The 22,237-nt window shown below is 40.2% G+C and overlaps 1 protein-coding gene across 8 annotated transcripts in view; it reads left to right on the top strand.

Annotated features, from left to right (window-relative positions):
- LOC115075772 (ankyrin repeat and fibronectin type-III domain-containing protein 1-like) overlaps positions 1–22,237 on the top strand; it is a 1,084,545-nt gene that overhangs the window by 308,792 nt on the left and 753,516 nt on the right. For all 8 annotated transcript variants that reach the window (XM_029576526.1, XM_029576524.1, XM_029576522.1 and 5 more), the window contains one exon: positions 3,391–3,620. In XM_029576526.1, the coding sequence (XP_029432386.1) occupies positions 3,391–3,620 (230 nt within the window). The remainder of the gene's footprint in view (positions 1–3,390; positions 3,621–22,237) is intronic.

The raw sequence follows: 22,237 nt of genomic DNA, 5'->3' as shown, positions 1-22,237 counted from the left end.
AATGGGAGATGATAGTAATATGCAGCACTGAACAATGGCGATAAACATTCAGGTGTAATAAGTGCCTTCCTCAAAGAGCTTACCACCTGTGGATACCTGAGACAATGAAAAACAAAGCAACTTGCCCAAGGTCACAAGGAAAAGCAGATCAGGATTAATAATGTGGGGGAGGGGGGGGAGAGTGTAGAAATGGAGGTAGGATGTGCATCAGGTTTTAGGTGAGCTCTGCTTTAGCCAGGAACAAAGTAAAGACGGCATATTGTGAGATGCTTTCTTTACACCGCTATGCCTTTGATTCCCCGGGCTGCCAGCCTGAGCTGTTCCATGGTAAAACTGCAGCCTCCTCAGATCTGATGCTCTGCTCCTCTTTCAGAGCAATGTTATCCTTCAGCAGCACCCTGTTTCCGGCTCAATGGATGTGTTTACCTGTAGAATAATTGCAGCTTTCAAAGTACAAGTTCCTGTCTTGGAAGAAGTGACATTATGGAGCGAGGAACAGAGGTAGCTTCTTGAAAGCTTCTTCCTGGAAGTTACCTCTTAATTTATAGCAGCCATGCCCCCACCTTTGAAAGCATTCCTAGTCTTTGCCTTTTGGATTTAGTAGCATGACTGCAGAATGTACTTTGTTCCTGGCTGAAAGAAGCTTAATATTTCATTATAAACCATGATACCATGATGTGGAAACTTGGCTTGCAGAGTCAGCTGTGGGCACCAACATACTACATTCCACTGTACCTCGACTCACAATGTCACTCAAAAAAAAAATCCTTTTTGAGGTTATGGGGAAGGCTGAACTGTAGGTTTTTGACACAGAAATATTAGTCTAGAACTAATAATTTTAAAGCAGCAGTACTAGGAAAACAAACACAAATTTATTCCAATTTGCCAATGAAAACAAAATCGTGACTTTTTTATTTGTGATTAAAAAATATATATATTTTTTTTTTTGCAACCGTTTCTACTTAGGTAATACCCACTAAGTGAATTGCAGGCTTCACACGAACACATACAAGGGACCATTAGCTGAAGTATGTTTGTTTTTAGGAAATGAAATTTAAAAATAGGAGTATGCAGCCATATAAAACCTGCTTCTCCTTTGTTCTAAAAAAGTATACAAAGTAGGAAATAAAATGTATTGGCAACCTTTAAGTACACCGCTTGCAAAATGCCAAGTGGTACTTTTGAATTTTGAGTGCTGCCGCCCTGTTGCATACACCTGCAGTCCTGTTACCTTGCAACCTTTTACCTTTTACCTTTTACCTTTTACCTGCAACCTGCAACCTGTTACCTTGCACCTCCCTGAAGTGGGGCAGCATTGGCTGCAATGTTTGCTGAGCTGGCCTGCTTTCCCACTCCCCACACCCCATGGTAGCCCTGAGCGCACTCTGCGGGGGGGGGGGGGGGGGGTGTTCCTGTTTAGAACAGGAGAGAGGGCAGGATTGCAAAGGGGACTTACAGGTAGGTTGCTGGATCACAGTCCTGCAGGAAGGGAAATGCAGCCAATTCTATCCCTGAAAGCACTGCAGTACCCTGTACATCTCTGCCAGAGCCCGGGTCAGCTAAATGTGGGGGGGCAGGTGGGTAACATTTATTGGTAGTCTGTAGGTTTTGTTGTGCAGTTCTCAAGAGCTGTCTCAGGAATAAGCCCAAATGAAGTAACAGAGCGGAAAAGAGACAAGTTGATGTTTTGAACAGTCAAGCTGGCACAGCTGTTTTAATAGACAAGATGGAGTGTTATCTAGTGAAATGGAAGTGACACGTAATGAATTGTTCTATTACAAGGAATCCAGTTTCTGACTTGATATGGAAGCTAAAGGTAGCAAGTGAGCTTTTATGCTGTCATAATGGGGCAAGCTGTCTTATAAGTTACAATAGCTGGTTAGGTTGAATGAAGACCAAAGGTGCGTGGGGGTCCACCCTTTATGTAATTGACTAACAGCTGTCTAGCCTGTATTGTCTTCTTTTCTTTCTCTGCACTGGTGTCATACAGCAAACAATGATTCCATCAGCACAAGGCAGTTTAATATTTGGGGCTTATTTTTTTTTTTTTTTTTAATTTAAATTTTATTGGCATCCGAAACAATAACATAGCCATATCAGCTTCAAATACATACCAATGAAACTTGCAATAAAGCTTTTACAACCAATGTCTTGCCATACATTTTCATTTTATATTTGGGGCTTATTTGAGTGTAGTACTGTTCTCAGAATTAAAGGACCACACTTTCCAGATTAGTAAGATGAAGGCCACTGACATGTGTTTACTGCCCTGGTACAGCAGCACAGATATGCAAATCGAAATAATTGGACTTGGCTACAACTTGTCTAGAAAGGGGGATAGTGATATGGGCCAATCCTAATGTTGAAGTACCACAGAAGAAGAAAAAAATTGAACCAGATTTGGCATAAGATAGAAAGCTTCTTTCCCTGAACATGTGGAGAGACTTTAATTAAATTAACTTTGCACAGGCTCAAGATTGCGATAGCATGTTGTGTTCTATGCCAGAACCGAGCTGCATCGGAAGAGCAGTTATGGGCTGTGATTCAACCCCCAGTTTGGTAGTGGTAGCTATATTGCAGTGCAGACCAAGAGACCCGGATTTTGATTCTCCTCGTGAATAGGGCCTGTAAGATTTTGGGTGCAACATGGAGCCCCAGGAAGATACTGGAGGTGGAGCATGATCTCACACTCATGGCAGTATCAGTCCTGGCTGTCTTAAGAGCTGTTCCCTAATGCTGTCTTCCAGCTGGGAATTTTAATTGCTCGACGTGCACATCTAGAAGGAGAAGTGAGGGAAAAAGTGGGAACAAATTAGGAGTGAAGTTAAAAGTGAAGAGACTGTCCTTTTATGGTTGGTTTAAAGAGCTGAAAGCCCCTCCTCAAGAGGAAGGCTCACATAACTGAAATACAGTGGTCCAATTCCCGGTTCACAACAAATTTGGGAAGAACCGAGGATAAGTGTAAAGGTGATATAGATTTTTTAGTGACTCTACAAATCCCCAGGTGACAAATCTCAGAATGAGGTACTGGATAAAACAGTTAATGTGAGCTTATCTAATCTCATATCCTGTGTGTGAAAGATCTGATTATTTGTTCTGGCCCTGCTTTTGTATGCATTGTTACCTTTTGTACTGATAATTCTGAGAATTGTATAACTGAAACAATTTTAGATCCAGGCATAGAGGAACATTTGTGAATCTCAAAGTAATCCAGAATCCCAGCTTTACAGAAAGTAGTAAATAATTATTTGTTGTGAATTACATTTGTCCTCTTCTCTTTGGAGCCTGTTTACCCACTTATTCTGGAAGAAAGTTTTCACAAGGTGTGTTGGATCTTGATTTTACTTTCTGATGACTTCTCCCTTTTGTTCTCTCCTGCTTCCTTTTGAGGGGAGGCATGGCGGCTGGAAGATGACAGCATGGAGCCACCTATGGAGGCTGCTTTCAGTCCACAGCTGCGCACTGCTGTGGACGAGGCCCCCTTTGGTTACTTCCGAACACGCTCCTTCTACATGAGGAAAAGTGCCTCTGTGGATAACCACCTGAGCTCACTCAACTACTCCATGCACCCATCGGACACCAAGGCGGAGAAGGTTAAGACCAAGTTAAGGAGGCAGTTTGTGAGTACACGTTTACCATTAATTTCACCTGTTTCCTTCATGACTCTTCATACGTAACTCAAAACCATGCTGTGAGGAAGATTACCTTTCTACATGACACTAGTACATGAATATATATATATGTGTGTGTGTGTCATGTGTGATGTCGCCATCTTGGCTTGAGAGTAAGGTTTGGCACATAGGTAGCCAAGATGAGAACATGATGGAGCTCCCCAGACCCCTAAACAGTTTCACTCATTGAATCAAGGTGACTTTGAAATAAATCTTTAGATTCTCATGTACAAGTTGAGCCAGACATTTTGGCTAAAACTCCCATCCGGTTGCATGTGGGATTCTATAGCCTGGTTGTATGGATTTCTCCCAGATTAAAACAATCATTAGACTGTAACATTGTCCAGGTGACCTACTTTTGAATCTAACAATATTAGAGTGGGATAGTCCGTAAAAATTGTCTGATCTGATGACCTGAAGCCATCTATTAACTGTATGAAAGCGGTAAGTGAAGTGAGTTGGGCTTGGAGGAAATTGAGGGAAAAGGCAGGGGCAGCTGAGGCTGCTGTAGATAATGTGATTGAAATCCATGACACTTTCTCATTGTGTATGACTGAACGGCACTGTACCTTCCAAATGCAGGTTTACAGAATCTACCAAGCCCCTTGTTGCTAACAGTGGGAGCATTGGCAGTAAGTGGGGAAAAGACTGTATAAAGTGCTTGACTTAAATAACCACTGAAATGCATTGGAGCTGGCAATTGTGATTTTCTAGAGTCAGGGCTACTTTGGGGGCAGTGGAGGAATGGCTTTTGGCTATCTACTAAAATGAAGGGATGTACATACAAAAGTAGGGGGCAGTAAGCTTGTTACAGGCAGGACATTAGATGCAGGTGGATTCTTAGCAGGAGCCCTGCAGTGGGGAGTGATCCTTATTGAACACAAACAGGTACCTGAAGAAACCTGGGAGCAAATGGTAGCCTGCATATGTGCTACTGGATACGGGCTATATCTGCTTAAACTTTAATGTGGTGCCCATTATATGAATGTAGATTTTTTTTGTTTTTGTGGCTGCTACTGGACACCCATTACTGACACTGATACTGCTATATCCCTGCCTCATTAGCAGCTTGCAGGTTGTAATGAGGGGCTTGGGTGTCCCTGCCTGGATATATAACACCACCTCGGAGGAGTGCTGGATCTGTAACAACATAAGGAGCACCCCCCTCTCAGACGTGCTGTGCTGTAGTTTTGGCATGAATGCAGGGGACTCAAGAGCAGAAGAAAAGGTTCATTTTCTGTATTTATTGTGATCTGTCTTTAGCTTGTTCAAGAGAACAGGCAAGGGTGCAGTGTGAATTATGTTTTCACACACACAATATATTTTTACCTCTTCAGTTTGTGTATTGTTCTGTTCTTTGCAAAATCCATGCACATTTTATTTCATATAGATTTGTCTCTTCTACGGCATCACTTTTCAAAATGGATACTTTGCTTTTTTTGTTTGTTCATGCTTCCTACTAATTGACAGATATCTGATGAGCAGCTATTGGGGATTTTTTGGTAACATCTTGGGTGATGCATTTTTGGTTTAAATCTTTTTGTGGCGTAGTGGTGGAGCATTGTTTGTCTTCTCTTCCCATGCCACCCCTGGGTTACTGAAGGTCTCTGCTGAATTTTGTTCCACATGGGTGTCACAGGGGTAGCAATGAGTAGCATTTAATTGGCACTATTGAGCATTTAACCAAAACTGTGAGGAGTTTGAAAAAAAACAAAAACTAAACCTAGTGCTTCACCGCTGGGAGAGAGCTGGAGAGCAGCTCACCATCACCGTGCTGAACGCTGAAGGAACCGGTGGCGTCGAAAAAGGGGTCAGGCATGTTACGACTGCAGCAGCTCTGCCTTGGGGTAAGAAATGAATTTGTCTTTATTTTGTTTAGGCTCTCAGCACCACTCTAGGCCTGGCAGCTAGTGGAGCGGACTTTGGAGGAAAGTGGAGTAGATTCTAAACTGTAACTTTCTTGTGAAACGCATGCCAAAGATTGTCTTAATCCTGGTGGGAATAAGGCAGCAGCTTGCATTGGAAATAAGACCACGGAAAATAATAGGGATTAAAGTGAAGGAGAAAAAAGTGAGGTTACTTTCTTCCTCCTCCTCTCTCAGCCTTGTCAGTTTCTCTTCCCTCTCTCTTTCCCTCACCCCTTCCTTCGTGCCAATCCTCTCTCATCTGCTCTTTTTCCCCTCCTTACTTCTCTCTCCCCCCCCTTCCTTTCCTGCTCTGCCTGTATGCACGGGCAGCGCAGACCATGGCAGCCACGGGCAGTCTCGCTGAGTTCAGTGGGTTTGCCCACTACTTCCAACCACTTTTAAGTGGCCATTGATGTGTAAGGCAGGCAGACTTTTCAAGCAAATTGTTTCCTTCTTTGGGTCGTTGCAAAATTGGCCGTTGCCTGAATACACAAGTAAAATGTAGGTTGGATTACACAAACCTTGTTTGCTTTTCAAAACTGTAAAGAGTTGTAAAGTAAAAAGATTGCAGGGTGCGGGAAGTGAGGTGTGTTTGGAGAGGGCTACGAAAGCTGAAGGGGAGACAGAGCAGAGCTCACAGATACAGGAGGAGGATTAGATATATTAAAGCTGTTTAAAAAAGCTTTCCCAGACACCGATTAATTCTATTCAGCCAGATTCTACCACTTCCACATGTAAAAATGTTATTACTAATGTAAATACCTATACCTAATGTTATTCTCTCCCTTTTCTTCTCTCCTCCCAGTTCTATTACCTTGTTATTTGTAACTGCTTCCTTCTACACTAATAGGTTATTGAATTGTTCACTGTACACCCCTGTTATATGTAAACCGGCATGATGTGTTTGCAACATGAATGCCGGTATATAAAAATTTTAAATAAATAAAATAAATAAAATAAAGCAGGAGTGGCCATCTCCGGTCCTCAAGAGCCACGACCAGGCCTGGTTTTCAGGACATCCACAATGAATATTCATGAGAGAGATTTGCATGCGCTGCTACCACTGTATGCAAATACATCTCATGCGCATCCATTGTGGATACCCTGAAAACCAGACCTGTTGTTTCCATGCACAAGGACAGTGTTCAAAGGAATTTGCTCGTGTGGCTAAGTTACCCAGGCAAATTTCTCAGGCTGAAAATTGCCCTCTCTTTAGCGGCCAGAAGTTCCACAGTTCCACAAGATAGAAAAAAAGGGGTGGGGGGGGGAGATAAAATTACACATTGAGATTTTGCTGTACAGCAGGTGCAAAATCTGCAGGTACTTTTGTACCTGCGGTCCCCACCCGCTCCTGAATTTTCAAAAGGAATCCCTGTGGGAAATTTCCCTTTGTCCAATAGCTTGCAGGTCAGGGTAAGAAAATCACCCCCTTTGTGACTATGGGGGAAAAAGAGCTTAATGCATCTTGATCCTATGTCTGGAAATGGGTGAGGAAATGAACCTTTCTGTTAAGTCTTTTTGCTTGTTTCAAAGCATCTGATCATAGAAACATAGAAACATAGAAACATAGAAATGACGGCAGAAGAAGACCAAATGGCCCATCTAGTCTGCCCAGCAAGCTTCACACATATTTTCTCTCATACTTATCTGTTTCTCTTAGCTCTTGGTTCTATTTCCCTTCCATCCCCACCTTTAATGTAGAGAGCAGTGATGGAGCTGCATAAAAAAGCATTTTGCATTTTGCATTCAACTGTCTCATGTCCTTGGGTATCTCTGGAGTTCTCTTTGTATCATGGCCACGAAATCATTGATGCAGTGGTCTGCCGTGAACCCACAGGAGGTTTAAATAGTCAAAATTAAGATCCTCCTAATTTGTTCTGATTTACATTTTATTCCTGAGAGGATCTAATTGTTTAAAAGTTCTTGGTGTTCCTCCTAATTAATTACTCTCAGACAATTAGGATGATAATGTGCTGATTCTGATCAGAAGCCTAGGCAGGCATCACACAGATGCATATTAAACGAGTGGATTTGGTAATGGGAATTTGAAAACCAGGGACTCCGACCATAGTAAGTTAAAAGGAGGGAGCCATAGAGAACACATAAACCATTGTGCTACTTGTGGCGCTATCATTTTGCTCCATATTCCCTGAGCTGTTGGTTTGTCTTTTGATTCTCTTTTTACATATGACTATTATAAGGTACTTACAATTTTTTTGCTTTTTTACGCTAAACATATTGAAATATAATAAATAACATATATCTTGGGAGGAATACAAGATGGTGCTCACCCAGCAATAGCTTCTCGAGCAAGCTCTGGCCTTTCTCTTCTTTACCTGCTAAATTTATCTTAAAAATGATGAAAAAAGGGTAAGTCAGACATGCTGCTAAGCCTTCTACTCCAATTTCAGGGCCTATGGATTCCTTCTTGAGTAGATTGGTAATTACAGATTTTCCCACTGGTAACTGTTGGATCTTGGTTGAATGCCAGGCCCCCCCCCCCCGGTGCATTGAGATATGGGCAGAGGCAGGTTCTGTACCATTTTGGAAAATGGTGTAGTCCAGGACTGAGCTAGGGGGCGCACCAAGTCCCCACTAACCCAGTAATGAGTCCAGGACCTCCAGGACTTTTTTCTTTGGAAAGGGAAGAGTGGGAGAGGAAGGGTGCAATGAAGGGTCCACTAGACCCCCAGAGATTGTTTTTTGTTGTTGGGGGGGGGGGAGGTGGCCTGATACTAGGGGTTTTTCTTTGGTAAGAGGGGTCTGGGGTAGGGAGGTGGTTATTTTGCATCTAATGGCAATGGTTAGAGGCGGGAGTTGCCGTGTGAGGGGTTTTTTTTTTGGGAGGGGGGGGGGGGGCTCGTGCTGCCTCAAAAGGCAGCATGGTAGAGTGGATGGGGGTTTCAGAAACTTCTGGGGGAGTGGATTATTTTGGGCCACCTGGCCCTTTAGGCTGATAGATATCCTGGCAAACAAATGGATGACACATGACAACTGGTGTTTTAAGCATTGCTCTACACATGGTTCCCACACTCTGCAGGGCAGGTGATGATGTGGAGACCAGGCTGCAGCAGGCGAAGGTTATTTTGTTGATGTTTTGTGCGGTGGTTCCTTTCATTTGATCTTGTGATTATGTTTAGGTTTTATAAACATTTTAGCATTGTGTGTGAATCTTATTTGATTTTATGATTACATCTTACATTTTATGTATCTTGGTTTGCTAACTGCCAAAAATTGGAGACTAAGGGTCTCATTTTCCATCCGGATCGCATGCAATAAGGGACGTTTCCACGCGAAAAGTCCCTTATTGCGTGTGATACCAAAATGGGAGCGGAGTCGCCCCGGAAGAGGAGGAGTCGGGGTGTCACCGGGGCTGACTCCGCGAAGAAGCCGCGGACGACGAAAAGGTAAGGCCCTTTTCGTGTCTGAGTTCACGCCCAATACCTACACCTCCTATGGTGGCGCTATTGGGTGCGAAACCGGCAGCGATCGCACCGCGACGGTGCGATCGCTCCCGGCTAGCGCAGGCCCGCCCCCCCGTTTTGGCCCCCCGCCCCTCATTCCCTAAAGTACCGCAGGCCTGCGATACTTTAGAAAATGAGGCCCTAAGTGATATATAAGTATTTTAAATAAACAGATCTCTAACCAAACCTACAAAGAATGGTCAGGAGTCAGCCTCTTTCCACTAAAGCTTGGAATTCCCTTTTCAGCTCTGGTCTGGGGCCCTCTGAAATGACCGCTTCTGTGTGGCATGGATGGGAGTGGACATGGTAGAAAGGGCTGAAGTAGCCTTGGAGGATGAGAGACATAGTGCTGCTCTTTCCCTGGAATGTGTTAGCTGGCATTCAGTGATGGTCATTCACATTTGTAGCGTCTCTCACCTCACCGGTTTGTGAAATTGCGTGGGTCTGAATGTTTAGTTCTTTCCGTACTGCTTTTAGGCCTCATGGATTGTGTTGTCATGTTGTTGCTGAGACAACACTACAGGATGGTCATTGAGGAGGGGATATTTGGATGTTGCCTTCTGGAACCAGGACTGCCAGCCTCCTTGCAGGTGTCACTGAGATGGATCTGACAGGGCTGAATCAGTCAGTGCAGTTATTCCACCTAACTGGATGCCATCTAAGAGTATGGTTTGGGCATCTGCAGTGTGTGTGTGGCCCTTCTTCCTGGGTGAAACCATTGCCTGCTTGCTCAGATTTCTCGCCCCTATTGGCAGCTGTAGGGTATAGAGGCATGCATCCCATATATCCAGTTTGGAGTGCTCTTTGCTACAGTTTGGGGTCTATAAAAGATAGAGTTGAGCAAGTTGCATTGTTAGAACAAGCGCATCTCTTTTGCTGACATCAGAAAAGCGAGGCCTCTACAGCAAGGTCCTTCTCATGCCCTGCAGTCTGTAAATGGCTCACCAAATCCACAACCTTTCTTTTTTTTTTATTTATAATTTTCAATTTCCAAAGAAAAAGAAAATATAACATCATCATAAAGCAACATATTTCTTGTTTAGCACCATACAATAAAAAGAAAAGTTAACAAGATAAGCTCAGAAGAAAATCATTAGTCCATATTGGGGGGGAGGGGAAGAAAATTATAAACATAGGAGATATCAAAGAAAGTTATAGTTGGAAAAAGGAATCTAAGCATGGATCCACATGTCTACATATATTTACTCCATCATACTAAATTTCCTGCTAAATGTATAGTGAATATCAGGGTAAGAAATTTGCCTTCCTAGGTCAGGATTAGTTAAAGCTTTTACTTCTGCACAAACTTGCTGGTGATCTTACTGTTCCTCGTAAGATGGATTCTTCTTTATTTTAGCAATCTTGCTGTCTGCATGTGGCATGATAGCTGAGTTTATAGTCTGATTTAAGGCTTGTTGATGGGGCAGATGCTATATTTGCTTGTTTTTTCAGTATGGTACCTTTAAGGGTGATTTTATTTTCTCCTAGTGAGTCCCCCTTTAAGTATGGGCTTAGCATATTCCATCATGGATTGTGATATATCTTTTTTTTTTTTCCCCCGAGTTTGATAGTAAAACATGCTGTGATAATTACCACCTGCAAAATCGCTCCGTCTGCTGGATGTACCTGATAATTGACTAATACATTAAAAAAACAAACATATCTTGAGACAAAAAGAATACAGAGGGAAACCTAGGAATAAGATCCCTAAAGGAAGCAATGAAGCCAAGAAACAGGCAAGTTTGATATTTTGAGGTTTGTAGTGAGTAGTGCTGCTTTCAACAGAAGACACGGTGGTAAGCATCGTCCGGATAGGGCTATAACTGCAGAGATTCTGAATCAAATTTTTTTAAATGGACAACTGACCGCATGATCTTAAGCAGATCCTGTAACCCCGTTGACCTTGCAATGAGATTATTCATTTTTGGAATAAGGGCACTGTAATCACTTGAATTATATTCTGTTATATAAATATTGAAATGTTATTATGAAATGCTGTGGCAAACACAGAAAGCAATAACATTGTCTAGAAAAGTCAATTTATTTTCCTGTCAGTTTCTGCTTTATGTAATATATAATATACTGTCCTGCAGATGTTTGTCAGGATAAGCATTTCCTTTTGTTCTCCCTCCCTGTTGCTGTGTGTTTTTTCACATTTCCCTCTCCCCTCTCTGAAAATGTCTCTCACCCCCCAAACTTACTGCTTTTTCTTGGGCATATGATCAGTTCGGAAGCCTGCACTTGTGATGTCTGTTGCCATGGAAAAAGACTGTGATGTCACAATTCCACATTATAACTTCACAGCAAGAGAAGCCAGCATTCCGAAGAGAACATTCACTGTTTAAACACACACATTTCCAGCAATTAACCAAACAGCTAAGACAAATAGCGATAAAATACACACGAGGTAAATGTGTTTGTGAAAAAAGAGGTCTCATTTCGCAGCGGTTCTTTTTTTTTTTTCCCCAGTGTGAACATTGCTCTTTAAGCAGAGGGCAGAAACCTTACTCTTTAAGTTCGGCAGCTTCCATACTGATCTGCAGGATTCACTGGCACTGCAGGCATCTCTTATCAACAAAAAGCAGCATGGACAAAAATAGAGAGACTGCTATGGTTGCCTGCTGCATTTTCTGTGTTGCCCTATGCTACATGGCAACAACTAAGATGGCCGAGAAGTCATCAGAACAGTTCTTAGTTATCAGAGCTTATTGTGAGTTTAATTTTAGAAAACAGAGGGCAGGTCCTGTGCCTCAGCTTCAGTGCTGGAGTCTTCTGTCAGGATTGGTGGGTTCGTGGACATGTTGCAGAAGTAACAGACTCAGGCTAGGTTGGAGGGTGAAAGGGGGAAGGTGAGGGAAGTGGTCGATTCCTCTTGGCAAAAGGATGTTACCAAAACATTTTGCTTCCTTGGAGATGCCCACCTGAAGCCATCAGTCTGCAAAGTGCATTTGTTGCTGGGGGAGAATAGAGTTAGAAGGGTGGAGACAAAAAAAAAAATCTCATTTTACTCATGTTAAGTTTGGAATTTTCAAGGGTTTCTCCAGTGGACATGGATCTATATGCGTTGTTGTCCTGGAATCTTTATGTAGCTCTGGAAATCCCTTCAGGGCAGACATATGTACTGCCTACTTTTTAAAATACACATTTTAAATTAAAGATAGTACATGCTTGGTTCAAGGACTGACTTGTTTTTCCCCACAGTTTTTTGGGACCCTTCTTTTAATTTCAAATCAGTGAATACTTTTTTAACCCACAAATGCCTCACAAACCAGTTGATTGTTTTTCTTAGCTTTGTCATCATTGAATATTTCTCCCACTTTGCCTAATGCAAAAGATTTCTGAACACAGGGCTTTTGAGAGAGAGAGAGAGAGAGTGTTCAAGGTCCATTTAATGCCTTGGCTATGTAGTGACTGCAGTAACAGTGGAGAAATGCCACTTGGCCCATTCAGCCTGCCCAGAGGTTCCTGTATTTATTTATTTTATAACTTTTTTATATACCGAGGTTCAATTAACAAGATTAATTATCACTTCGGTTTACATTACAACCAGCAAAAAATAACAGAGACAAAGTCTTGTTTTACAATGAACAGGGTAGAAGTAACCTGGATTAAAACAATGAACAGGGTAGAAGTAACCTGGATAAACATAAAATGGGTGAAGCAAGTATAGAGAATTGGGTCTGTATAACTAGGTCGAAAAGCATGGAAATTAAATAGGGGAGGACTATGAAGGCCTCAAGTTGGATAGTGTACTCATGCGGATAAGAACCAAGGCTGAAGTGAGTAGTTATGGGAAGGCTTGTTCGAATAACAAAGTCTTAAGTCTCTTCTTAAAGGTGATTGGACATCGTTCCAGCCTCAGTTCAGGAGGGAGCAGGTTCCATTGCTTGGGGCCCGAGGCAGATATAGCTCTCTTACTGAGGGAGGTCTTGATGGAGGGTGCTTGAAGAGTGCCTCTCTGGGCCAGTCTAATTGGACAGACCGAGGTGTGGAGTTGCAAAGGTATTGTAAGATCCAGAGGAGTAATGTTGTGTATGGCTTTGTGAGTGACTGTTAAAAGTTTATGAAGGATTCTAAACTTAATTGGTAGCCAATGTAGATTCTTTAAAATTGGAGTGTTATGGTCCCTCTTGTTGGATTTTGTGAGGATCTTGGCCGTAGCGTTCTGTAGTAGCTGGAGAGGTTTGAGTGAAATATCAGGCAGGCCGTGAAGGAGTGAATTACAATAGTCAATTTTGGAGAATATGATGGCTTGTAAGACTGACCTAAAATCATGGAAATGGAGGAGGGGTCTTAGGCGTTTTAGAACTTGGAGTTTAAAATAACATTCCTTTACTGTGTTGTTGATGAAGCTTGTGAAGGTCATTTGGCTGTCTATGATTACCCCAAGGTTTCTTACCTTGGGTGAGAAAGTAGGGGACATTGACTGTTGAACGTTATTTAGTGGTACGCTGCCATCTTGTGTGATTAGGATGTATTCTGTTTTGTCGGTGTTGAGTAGCAAATTAAGCTTTGAGAGGAGGTTGTTGATGTGGATGAGACAAGCATTCCAATGGAGAAGGGTTTTTTGCAGCGAGTCTGTGATCGGTATCAGGATTTGGACATCGTCTGCATAAAGGTAATATGTAAGTTTCAGATCGGAGAGTAGATTGCAAAGGGGGAGAAGATAGATATTGAATAGTGTTGGGGATAAAGATGAACCTTGAGGAACTCCTAGGGAAGAGATGAAAGGGGGGGATTCTTTGCTGTTAATCTTGACTTTGTATTGCCTATTTTGAAGGAAGGACTTGAACCAGTTTAGTGCGGTATTTTTGATTCCAATCTCCGCTAGCCTGTCCATTAGACACTGATGGTTCACTGTGTCGAATGCAGCCGATAAATCTAGGAGGATGAGAAGACAGGGCCATTTCTTTTCCAGGTTCATGAGGATGATATCTGACAGAGAAATAAGGAGAGATTCTGTATTTCTAGCTTTACGAAATCCTAGTTGGGTCTGGGGAGAGGAAATTGTTATTGTCCAGAAACTTGGAGAGTTGTTTGTTGACAATTCTTTCTAGGATCTTGGCGATGATAGGAAGGTTTGCAATAGGACGAAAGTTTGCTGGGTTGTCTGTGGAGAGGTTAGTTTTTTTTAGAAGGGGTTTTAAGATAGCCAGTTTAAGAGGGTCGGGGACATGACCTTGTGCTAAGGAGGCATTGATGATAAGCGAGATGGGCTTAGAAACCCCTGTGGCGCTTGAGATGAGAAGATTGGCAGGAATTGCATCGAAAGGGTGGGAGGCTGGTTTTAGTTTCCTCAGTAGTGATTCTATTTCTAGTGAGGAAGTTGATTCGAATTCCTCCAGGAATGCTGTATGAGGCAATGAGGCTTTGAAAGGTTGATTAGTCATAGAGATGAGAGGGGATGCCGTGAGAAGAGGACATGATTGGCCCGGGGATGTTAGTGGTGTTCGGGCAGCCAGTAAGTTAGTTATTTTGTCTTTGAAGTAGTTGGCAAGTTCAATGGATTTGAGAGCTGCTTTGTCATCTGGGATAGCCGGAACTGGAGGTTTAGTAAGAGAAGAAACCAGTGAGAAAAGGGCTTTTGGATCAAAGATGAAATTGTGGATTTTCTGGGAGTAGAAATCTTTTTTTGTCTGAAGCATTTTGATCCTGTAATGGCGCATGAACGATTTGAAAGATGCTAGGTTTGAGGATATGCACTGCTGTGCATATCTCAGATACATTCTGAGCAGTGCATTCTGAGCAGTGCATACTCAGATACATTCTGAGTATGCACTGCTCAGAATGTATCTCTGCTGCCATTTGTTGCAGTGTGACTGTAGGCTATCTACATCAATCCTTTAAAAACTGAACGCATTAATGTGGCCAAGAAATCAAATCCATGGTATAATACACACATTAAAGAAACAAAAGAAAGTTTTAAGGAAAAAAGAAAAAGTGTGGAGAAAAAACAAATGTACTCAAACTCTAATTATTGAACTAACCTGGCATTTTACAAAAATTTGATAAATAAAACCAAAAAAGATTTTTATAGTAATAAGATTAAAAAATTCTCACATAATCCGAAAACACTTTTCAATATAGTAAAAAAAATTGACTTCAGACCCTGCTGTGTTAAACACAGACCTAAATAATAATTTCAGTCAAGAATTGGCGATTTACTTTAAAAATAAAATCGATACACTGACAGCAAATCTAGATAGTCCAAGAAAACAAACCGGTAACCGATCCAATATGGCTAGCAGCAAAGAACAACGAGGTGGAATCGGTAAAACATGGACTTTATTGAAACTTGCCCGACTCTGGCCGAGTTTCGCTCTACGAGCTGCCTCAGGGGCTATTGCAAACAAATAAAAACAAATAAAAAGACACACAAACATAAATATTGTAATAACAAGAAAATGCAATAAAAACTTGTATAAATCATATAAAATGATACAAAATAAAATGTAACAATAATAAACATATTGCACTTTAAATTGATAACAGGTTTGTGTGTAGAAAATACATATATAAAAATCCAATAAGACAAGTGTGTATTGAATGTACAGATGTTAATGTAACAAAATGAAAAAATGACAAACAGAACTAACTGTAAATTGTATGAAATATATATAAAAAATTATAATAAAAAAAATAATGAATAGAAACAATTACAAATATCTGAGGTACATATAAAGGAGTACATGTATGGGTGTAAAAACTTCAGAGTCTAAAAAATGAGCGCAACCAACCAGCCTTGTTAAAAAATGGAGAAATATTATATGTGTAACTTAAAGTAAAGTAAATTAAGATATGTGAACGAATGGAATTAGAAAAAGACAAAAAAACAAGAAATCAAAAACACAAAATGATAACCAAAATCTAGAAAAAATGAAAACACTGAAAAAAATGAAAAGATGGAAAAAACCAAAAGCAATGAAAAAAAGTGAAAAAGAATCAATGAATTAGAATGGATGGTTTTACTTGTAGGTCACTATTTGAGCTCCATATAATGAACTGTATATAATGAAGGTGATAATTATATAGCAAAGGTACCTTTTTGAACCACTTGAATTAGCTCAGATCAGTGCAGGTATCATGTGTCGTAGTTGAAGAGACATGAGTAAGCAAGCTGAATATCAACCTGTTCTAAGAACAGATACTTTCAACCATAGATCACTATGCAGGCAGTGATATCGTAAATTCTTTCAAAAGAAAAAAATAAATGTTAAAACAATCCAAGGTTTTTTCACTAGGATCATGTATGATTCCTTACAACTTTAAAACTAAATAAATGTCGGGCAAGTTTCAATAAAGTCCATGTTTTACCAATTCCACCTCGTTGTTCTTTGCTGCTAGCAAATCTAGATAGGACATCCAAACAAGAAATCTCCATGAATATAAAAGAAGGCATGATCTGGTCAAACTTTGAAGACACTTCCATAAGTGAAGTTGACGGCTTAATACAAAACCTAAATCCCGCCCATCATCCCTTGGATTCCATAACAATCTTGACATTAAAGCAAATTGCGCAGGTAATTGCCCCCACAATTACCTCCTTCATTAACAAGTCTCTACTTGAAGGCATTCTACCCGACTCACTAAAACAAGCAATCATCAAGCCCATAATCAAAAATAAGAATTTAGACACTTAGGTACTGAGTAACTATTGCCCAATCTCTAATCTACCATTCATTGCAAAGTTAATCGAAAAGATAGTTTTAAAGCAACTCACTGAGCACCTAGAATGCAATGACATTTTGTATCCTATGCAGTTTGGTTTTTAAAGATATTTTAGCACAGAAACCTTGCTCCTCTCATTAGACACCATTATGAGAGGATTTGATAATGGTCACAAATACCTTCTTGTTCTGGACCTCTTAGCTGCGTTCGACACAGTTTACCATAAAAGTCTCAACCGGAGGCTTGTAGAAATTGGCCTAAGTGATAATATATTACAATGGTTCACCTCCTATTTGAATAATAGATCTTACCAGGTCAATATCAACAATTTTTCATCTGATACAATAAGGCTCGAAATAGGAGTACCACAAGGCTCATCCCTATCAGCAACACACTTTAACATATACATGATCCCTCTTTGTCACCTACTCTCCGGACTAAGTTTAAATGACTACATGTATGCTGATGACATTTAGATTATCATCCCCGTCACAGACACATTGGAAAAAACATTTAAAATCACAGCCATGTACCTAAATATCATTAAACAGCTATTAACGCAAATGAAGCTTAGCATAAATATTGACAAAACTGAAATTGTCCTGCTTGAAAGGAAAACATCCTCTCACGAGCAAAATCTTAAATTGCCAAATGAAAACTGCTTAATTAATCTTGGAACCAAAGTGCGTGATCTCGGTGTCTGGATTGACCCTGAACTCAACTTAAAAAAACATATTGCAATTAAAACTAAAGAGGTCTATAGTAAACTACTAATGTTAAGACGACTAAAACCATTATTAAATCCAAATGACTTTAGAACTGTTTTGCAATCTTTAATATTTACAGGAACTGATTACTGTAACTCTTTTCTTCTCAGTCTTCCTCAATCAACGATTCGTCCCCTACAGATATTACAAAACTCAGCTGCCAGGATATTAACCGGTTGCCAAAAGCATGATCACATTACTCCAATTTTGAAATCTCTGCATTGGCTACCTGTTGAAAAACGTATACAATATAAAACATGTATTCTACACAAAGCGATTTATGGTGAGCAGGTAGAATGGTTAAACGCCACCATTCAGCTCCATACACCATAGCGAAATCTGAGATCAGCAAACAAAGGATTACTCTCAATACCATCAGTGTCCTCAGCTAGACTGACCTCGGTCAGAGAGAGAGCAATATCACTCGCAGGGCCCAAATTATGGAACGTGCTTCCAGTGGAACTAAGGCTACAAAATAAACTCAAGTCATTTAGAAAAAAATCTCAAAACATGGTTATTCGAACTGGCATTTAAAGAAGGCATAGGCTTAAAGCTAATCTATTTCAGTCTCACCTTTCACAATTTTACCCACGCTTACGTTTTTGGGTTTGTTTTTTTTAGACAGTTTCTAAGAGTAGGTCTAGGTTTTATTATTTGTTAATTCATACAGATTTAATTATTTACCTGTTTATACTACCTTTGTTTAGTTTTTAACCACTTATATTGTATTTTTATTTTCTTATTTTATTTTAGTTTTGTAATACGAGCAATAGTTTAATCATAGGTATATATGAGTTTTATTGCCTTTATTATTAATATTAATTTTTATTGAGCTTTATGATTTTATTTACCTTTGTATGTTTTATGATATTATTGCTGTTAATGTTGTATTCCATGTAAATTTCTGTAAATCGATGTGATGGTAATTCCAAACAGCAGTATAAAAAACCCCTAATAAATAAAATAAATACTCCTTTCTAAACAGGTTTTTGTCATCTCCCTTCTTCGTACTGCACAGCTTTTTAATGGTCTAAATAGCTACCAGTGCTCATAGCTGGGGACTTTCTGAATTCTGCTCACCCTGAGAATAATGGGGGGTGGGGGGTGGCTACACAGACTTTCTCTCTTCACCCCACCTCCCTTCTCATCACCCACCCCTCATTCCTGGAACAATTTTATTCTCACTTTATATTCTCTATCTGATAATAAAATAGTTTTCAGTGTTTGGCTCTGGCTTGCTTTTCTGGATCAGTACCTTTTTTTCTTATTCATTTCCTTATCTCTGTTCTTTTTTTTTGTTTGTTTCTGTTTCTCTGGTGTCCTCCCTCCCTTCTTCTTTTCTTTTAGTTATATCTCTTCCCATCAGCAACAGATACTGTAATACTTTCTCTTCCTTTATTTTCTCTCCCCTTGTCCTGCTTTTTCCCTCTTTCTCCTCTTCACCCTACCTGCTCTGCTTTCCCAGTTTTTCCTCCTCCTCCTGCTCTTCTATTCCTCATCCCCTTCCTTCTAGGTTATTACCCTGGATTCATCTCCCAGCCCTTAGTCCTCCCCTTCTGGCCAGGACTATCTGCTCATTTGAGAGTACTTTATTAGCAATGTGAGGTCTGAAAAGGACTCTATTATTTATCGCCAGAAAATGGCCTTTCTTGTAACTTGTATTGTAAAATGGCTCCTCACCTCAATGTTAATAACTCAAATAAAGTACTCTAATAACTTGAGGTACACTGCAAAAATGGCAGAATGTAACATCATTTATACCCTTATCCACAAATTTATTAAAGATAACACCGACGGAGAGTGGTATCAGACTCTTATATGGTGTATCCAATCTCATGGGCTCTTGCCCTCTACAGGGCTGCAACCCCTCTCTTGTTTCAAACACCAGTTGTTCTCACCTCATTTACCTACTCTCCGAAGGTGAAATTTTCATTTTATCTTTTTTATAAGTGCAAAAAATGCCTCTCTTACTTCACCAGTGCCCTTATTTATTAAAAACTATAATCTAATCTCCCATTTATCCCTTAAAAAATCATGTTTAGCGTAACTTAGCTCATTGAGCTATACTATGTTTTTACTTATCTTTATGCTATGATCCGGCGGATCCGGCGGATCATAGCATAAAGATAAGTAAAAACATAGTATAGCTCAATGAGCTAAGTTACGCTAAACATGATTTTTTAAGGGATAAATGGGAGATTAGATTATAGTTTTTAATAAATAAGGGCACTGGTGAAGTAAGAGAGGCATTTTTTGCACTTATAAAAAAGATAAAATGAAAATTTCACCTTCGGAGAGTAGGTAAATGAGGTGAGAACAACTGGTGTTTGAAACAAGAGAGGGGTTGCAGCCCTGTAGAGGGCAAGAGCCCATGAGATTGGATACACCATATAAGAGTCTGATACCACTCTCCGTCGGTGTTATCTTTAATAAATTTGTGGATAAGGGTATAAATGATGTTACATTCTGCCATTTTTGCAGTGTACCTCAAGTTATTAGAGTACTTTCTTGTAACTTTACACATCAAAATATGTAGTAGCAGATGTGATCAATTATTAGACCTGGAATCTAGGAGGGATGGTGAACATTGCTTGAAAATTAATGGGATAATAATTTGAACATGAGAAAAAAGTCCTATTCCATTCCACTCTCAAACAGTCTGCATCAAGGGACTTACACAAAAGCAGTACCTTAAGGGGTTGGGTTGATGGCAGGTTGAAGAACTCTATTTGATATGCTGAAGGCGATCATGTATGTATTCTGTAATATTTCAACAAATTATCCAGAAAACTCCAAGCCAATGCTTTGCATATCACATCGGCAGATGCTTGTGCTTTTTCTCCAGAGGAGAGGTAGCTACTCATCTTGTAGCATGAGACTTAAAAAAAATGGAGGAAGAGTTTTATTTTATCTTATATATGCTTCTGAAATGTAAAATCTAATCCAATGAGAGTCTATTGACTTTGAAGCTTTTAGGTCTGTTTTAGAAAATCTGAACAGTTATTTATTTTTCATGAAAGTTTATTTGTAAATACAACTTGAAAAATCTCGCATTTATCATTAGAGCAAATCCAACTTTTCTGCACAAAAAATGAAGGATTTTCCAGTTAATGATCTTCATGTAATTGGGTATAGCAATGACCAATGGAATGTTCACAGTAGCAACGCAGAGAACAAAAATGATTAGACTGAATAATATCTATAAGGAGAAGTTGAAGGAGTTGGATTTGATAATAGTGATGTGTGTTCCAATAATCTGAATGGGAAAATTGATCCAAATGAGCCAGTTTTAGTTTGGTTTGAGTCATCCGAAAATCAGTCAATCCTGAAAATTTTTGGATTATTCGTTTTGACAATTAGAATGCACTATTTTATTTTTTTTTTGCAATTTACTATGTATTAATTTTTTCCAATACTCATACATAATGAACATTTACAGTGCACAGATATTTATTTTACTTTAACAATACTAAATTCACCCAAATTTAACTAACATAGATTCATAACTGCTTTTCTAAGAAATCCTTAGGGGGAATCTTTTACAAGCGGAAAGAAAAGAAAAAAAGATATCATCATAAGAAAAGGTATCGCTGCATGAGACAGAGATTCTTTAACTAGCACCATAACTTAGCAGGACATTATGGGTTTGATGGAACTAGAAAACCTTCAAGAAAAATATACTTAGCATTTTGATATCTTATAATGCATTTAGAGGGATATCTAAGGCTAAAAATAAGCCCCTCTTGCTGTTACATCTGATTTTAATGATAGAAACTTTTTTCTTTTTTCTTGAGTAATACGTGATATGTCTGGGTATATCCAAGTTTTTTCCCCGTAATATAATTCAGATCAATTCCGCATGAATCTCTTCATGATCAGTTCTCTATCTGCTGCAAAAGTACAGGACAAGAGCAAAGTCATTTTTTTATGAACTTCAACGTCAGTCAACATTTCCAAGATTTCAGTCAGGTTTAACTGTTGCACCTTCTTCTTATCTGCGTTACCTTCTATCTTACTCCCTTTCGGGTCTATCCTGTACCGAGCGGTAGGAAGAGCTGCGTTAGTGCCTGCGGCACCCGCGGTTGCCGCACGCACAGTGCAGCACACCTACCGCTCGATCCTGAACATTAATTTTATGTAAATGTAAACCGCGTCCGTGAAGCCTTAGGCCCGCGCAACCCATTTTACTGGATAGAGCGCCTATACAGTATCCTGGGTGCGCGGGCCTAACGCTTCACGCCACGCTGGTATCTGTCATTTCAAATGTCATTTGAAATGACAGATACCAGGAAGTCGGGACTGCCAGTCCCCCCTCCCCTCCTCCCGAAGCAGGGCGCGAAAAGCAGCCTTGCTCCGGGAGGAGGGGAGAAGGGACACTGACAGCGGCGAAGCAAAAAAAAAGCAAAAAAACCAAAAGCTAAAAGTAAGTTGCTTCGCTGCTGTCAGTGTCTCTTCTCCCCTCCTCCCGGAGCAGGGCGCGAAAAGCAGCCTTGCTCCGGGAGGAGGGGAGAATAGACACTGACAGTGGCGAAGCGAAAAAAAACCAAAAGCAATTTTGTTTTTTTTTCAAAATTTTTTTTTTTTCCAAAAGCGACAATTTTGGTTTTTTTCCAAAAGCGACTTACTTTTGGGATCTGTCAAGATCCCAAAAGTAAGTCGCTTTTGGACGCCTGCACAACTTACTTTTTTTTGCAGCCATCAGCAGGAACACATGGCGATCGTGGCTCCGGTAGCTCCTCCCGACGAAGATGGCCGCCTGC

This window comes from Rhinatrema bivittatum, chromosome 14 (assembly GCF_901001135.1).
Source record: "Rhinatrema bivittatum chromosome 14, aRhiBiv1.1, whole genome shotgun sequence".
NCBI lineage: Eukaryota > Metazoa > Chordata > Amphibia > Gymnophiona > Rhinatrematidae > Rhinatrema > Rhinatrema bivittatum.
This window is presented reverse-complemented; position numbering and strand designations above follow the sequence as displayed.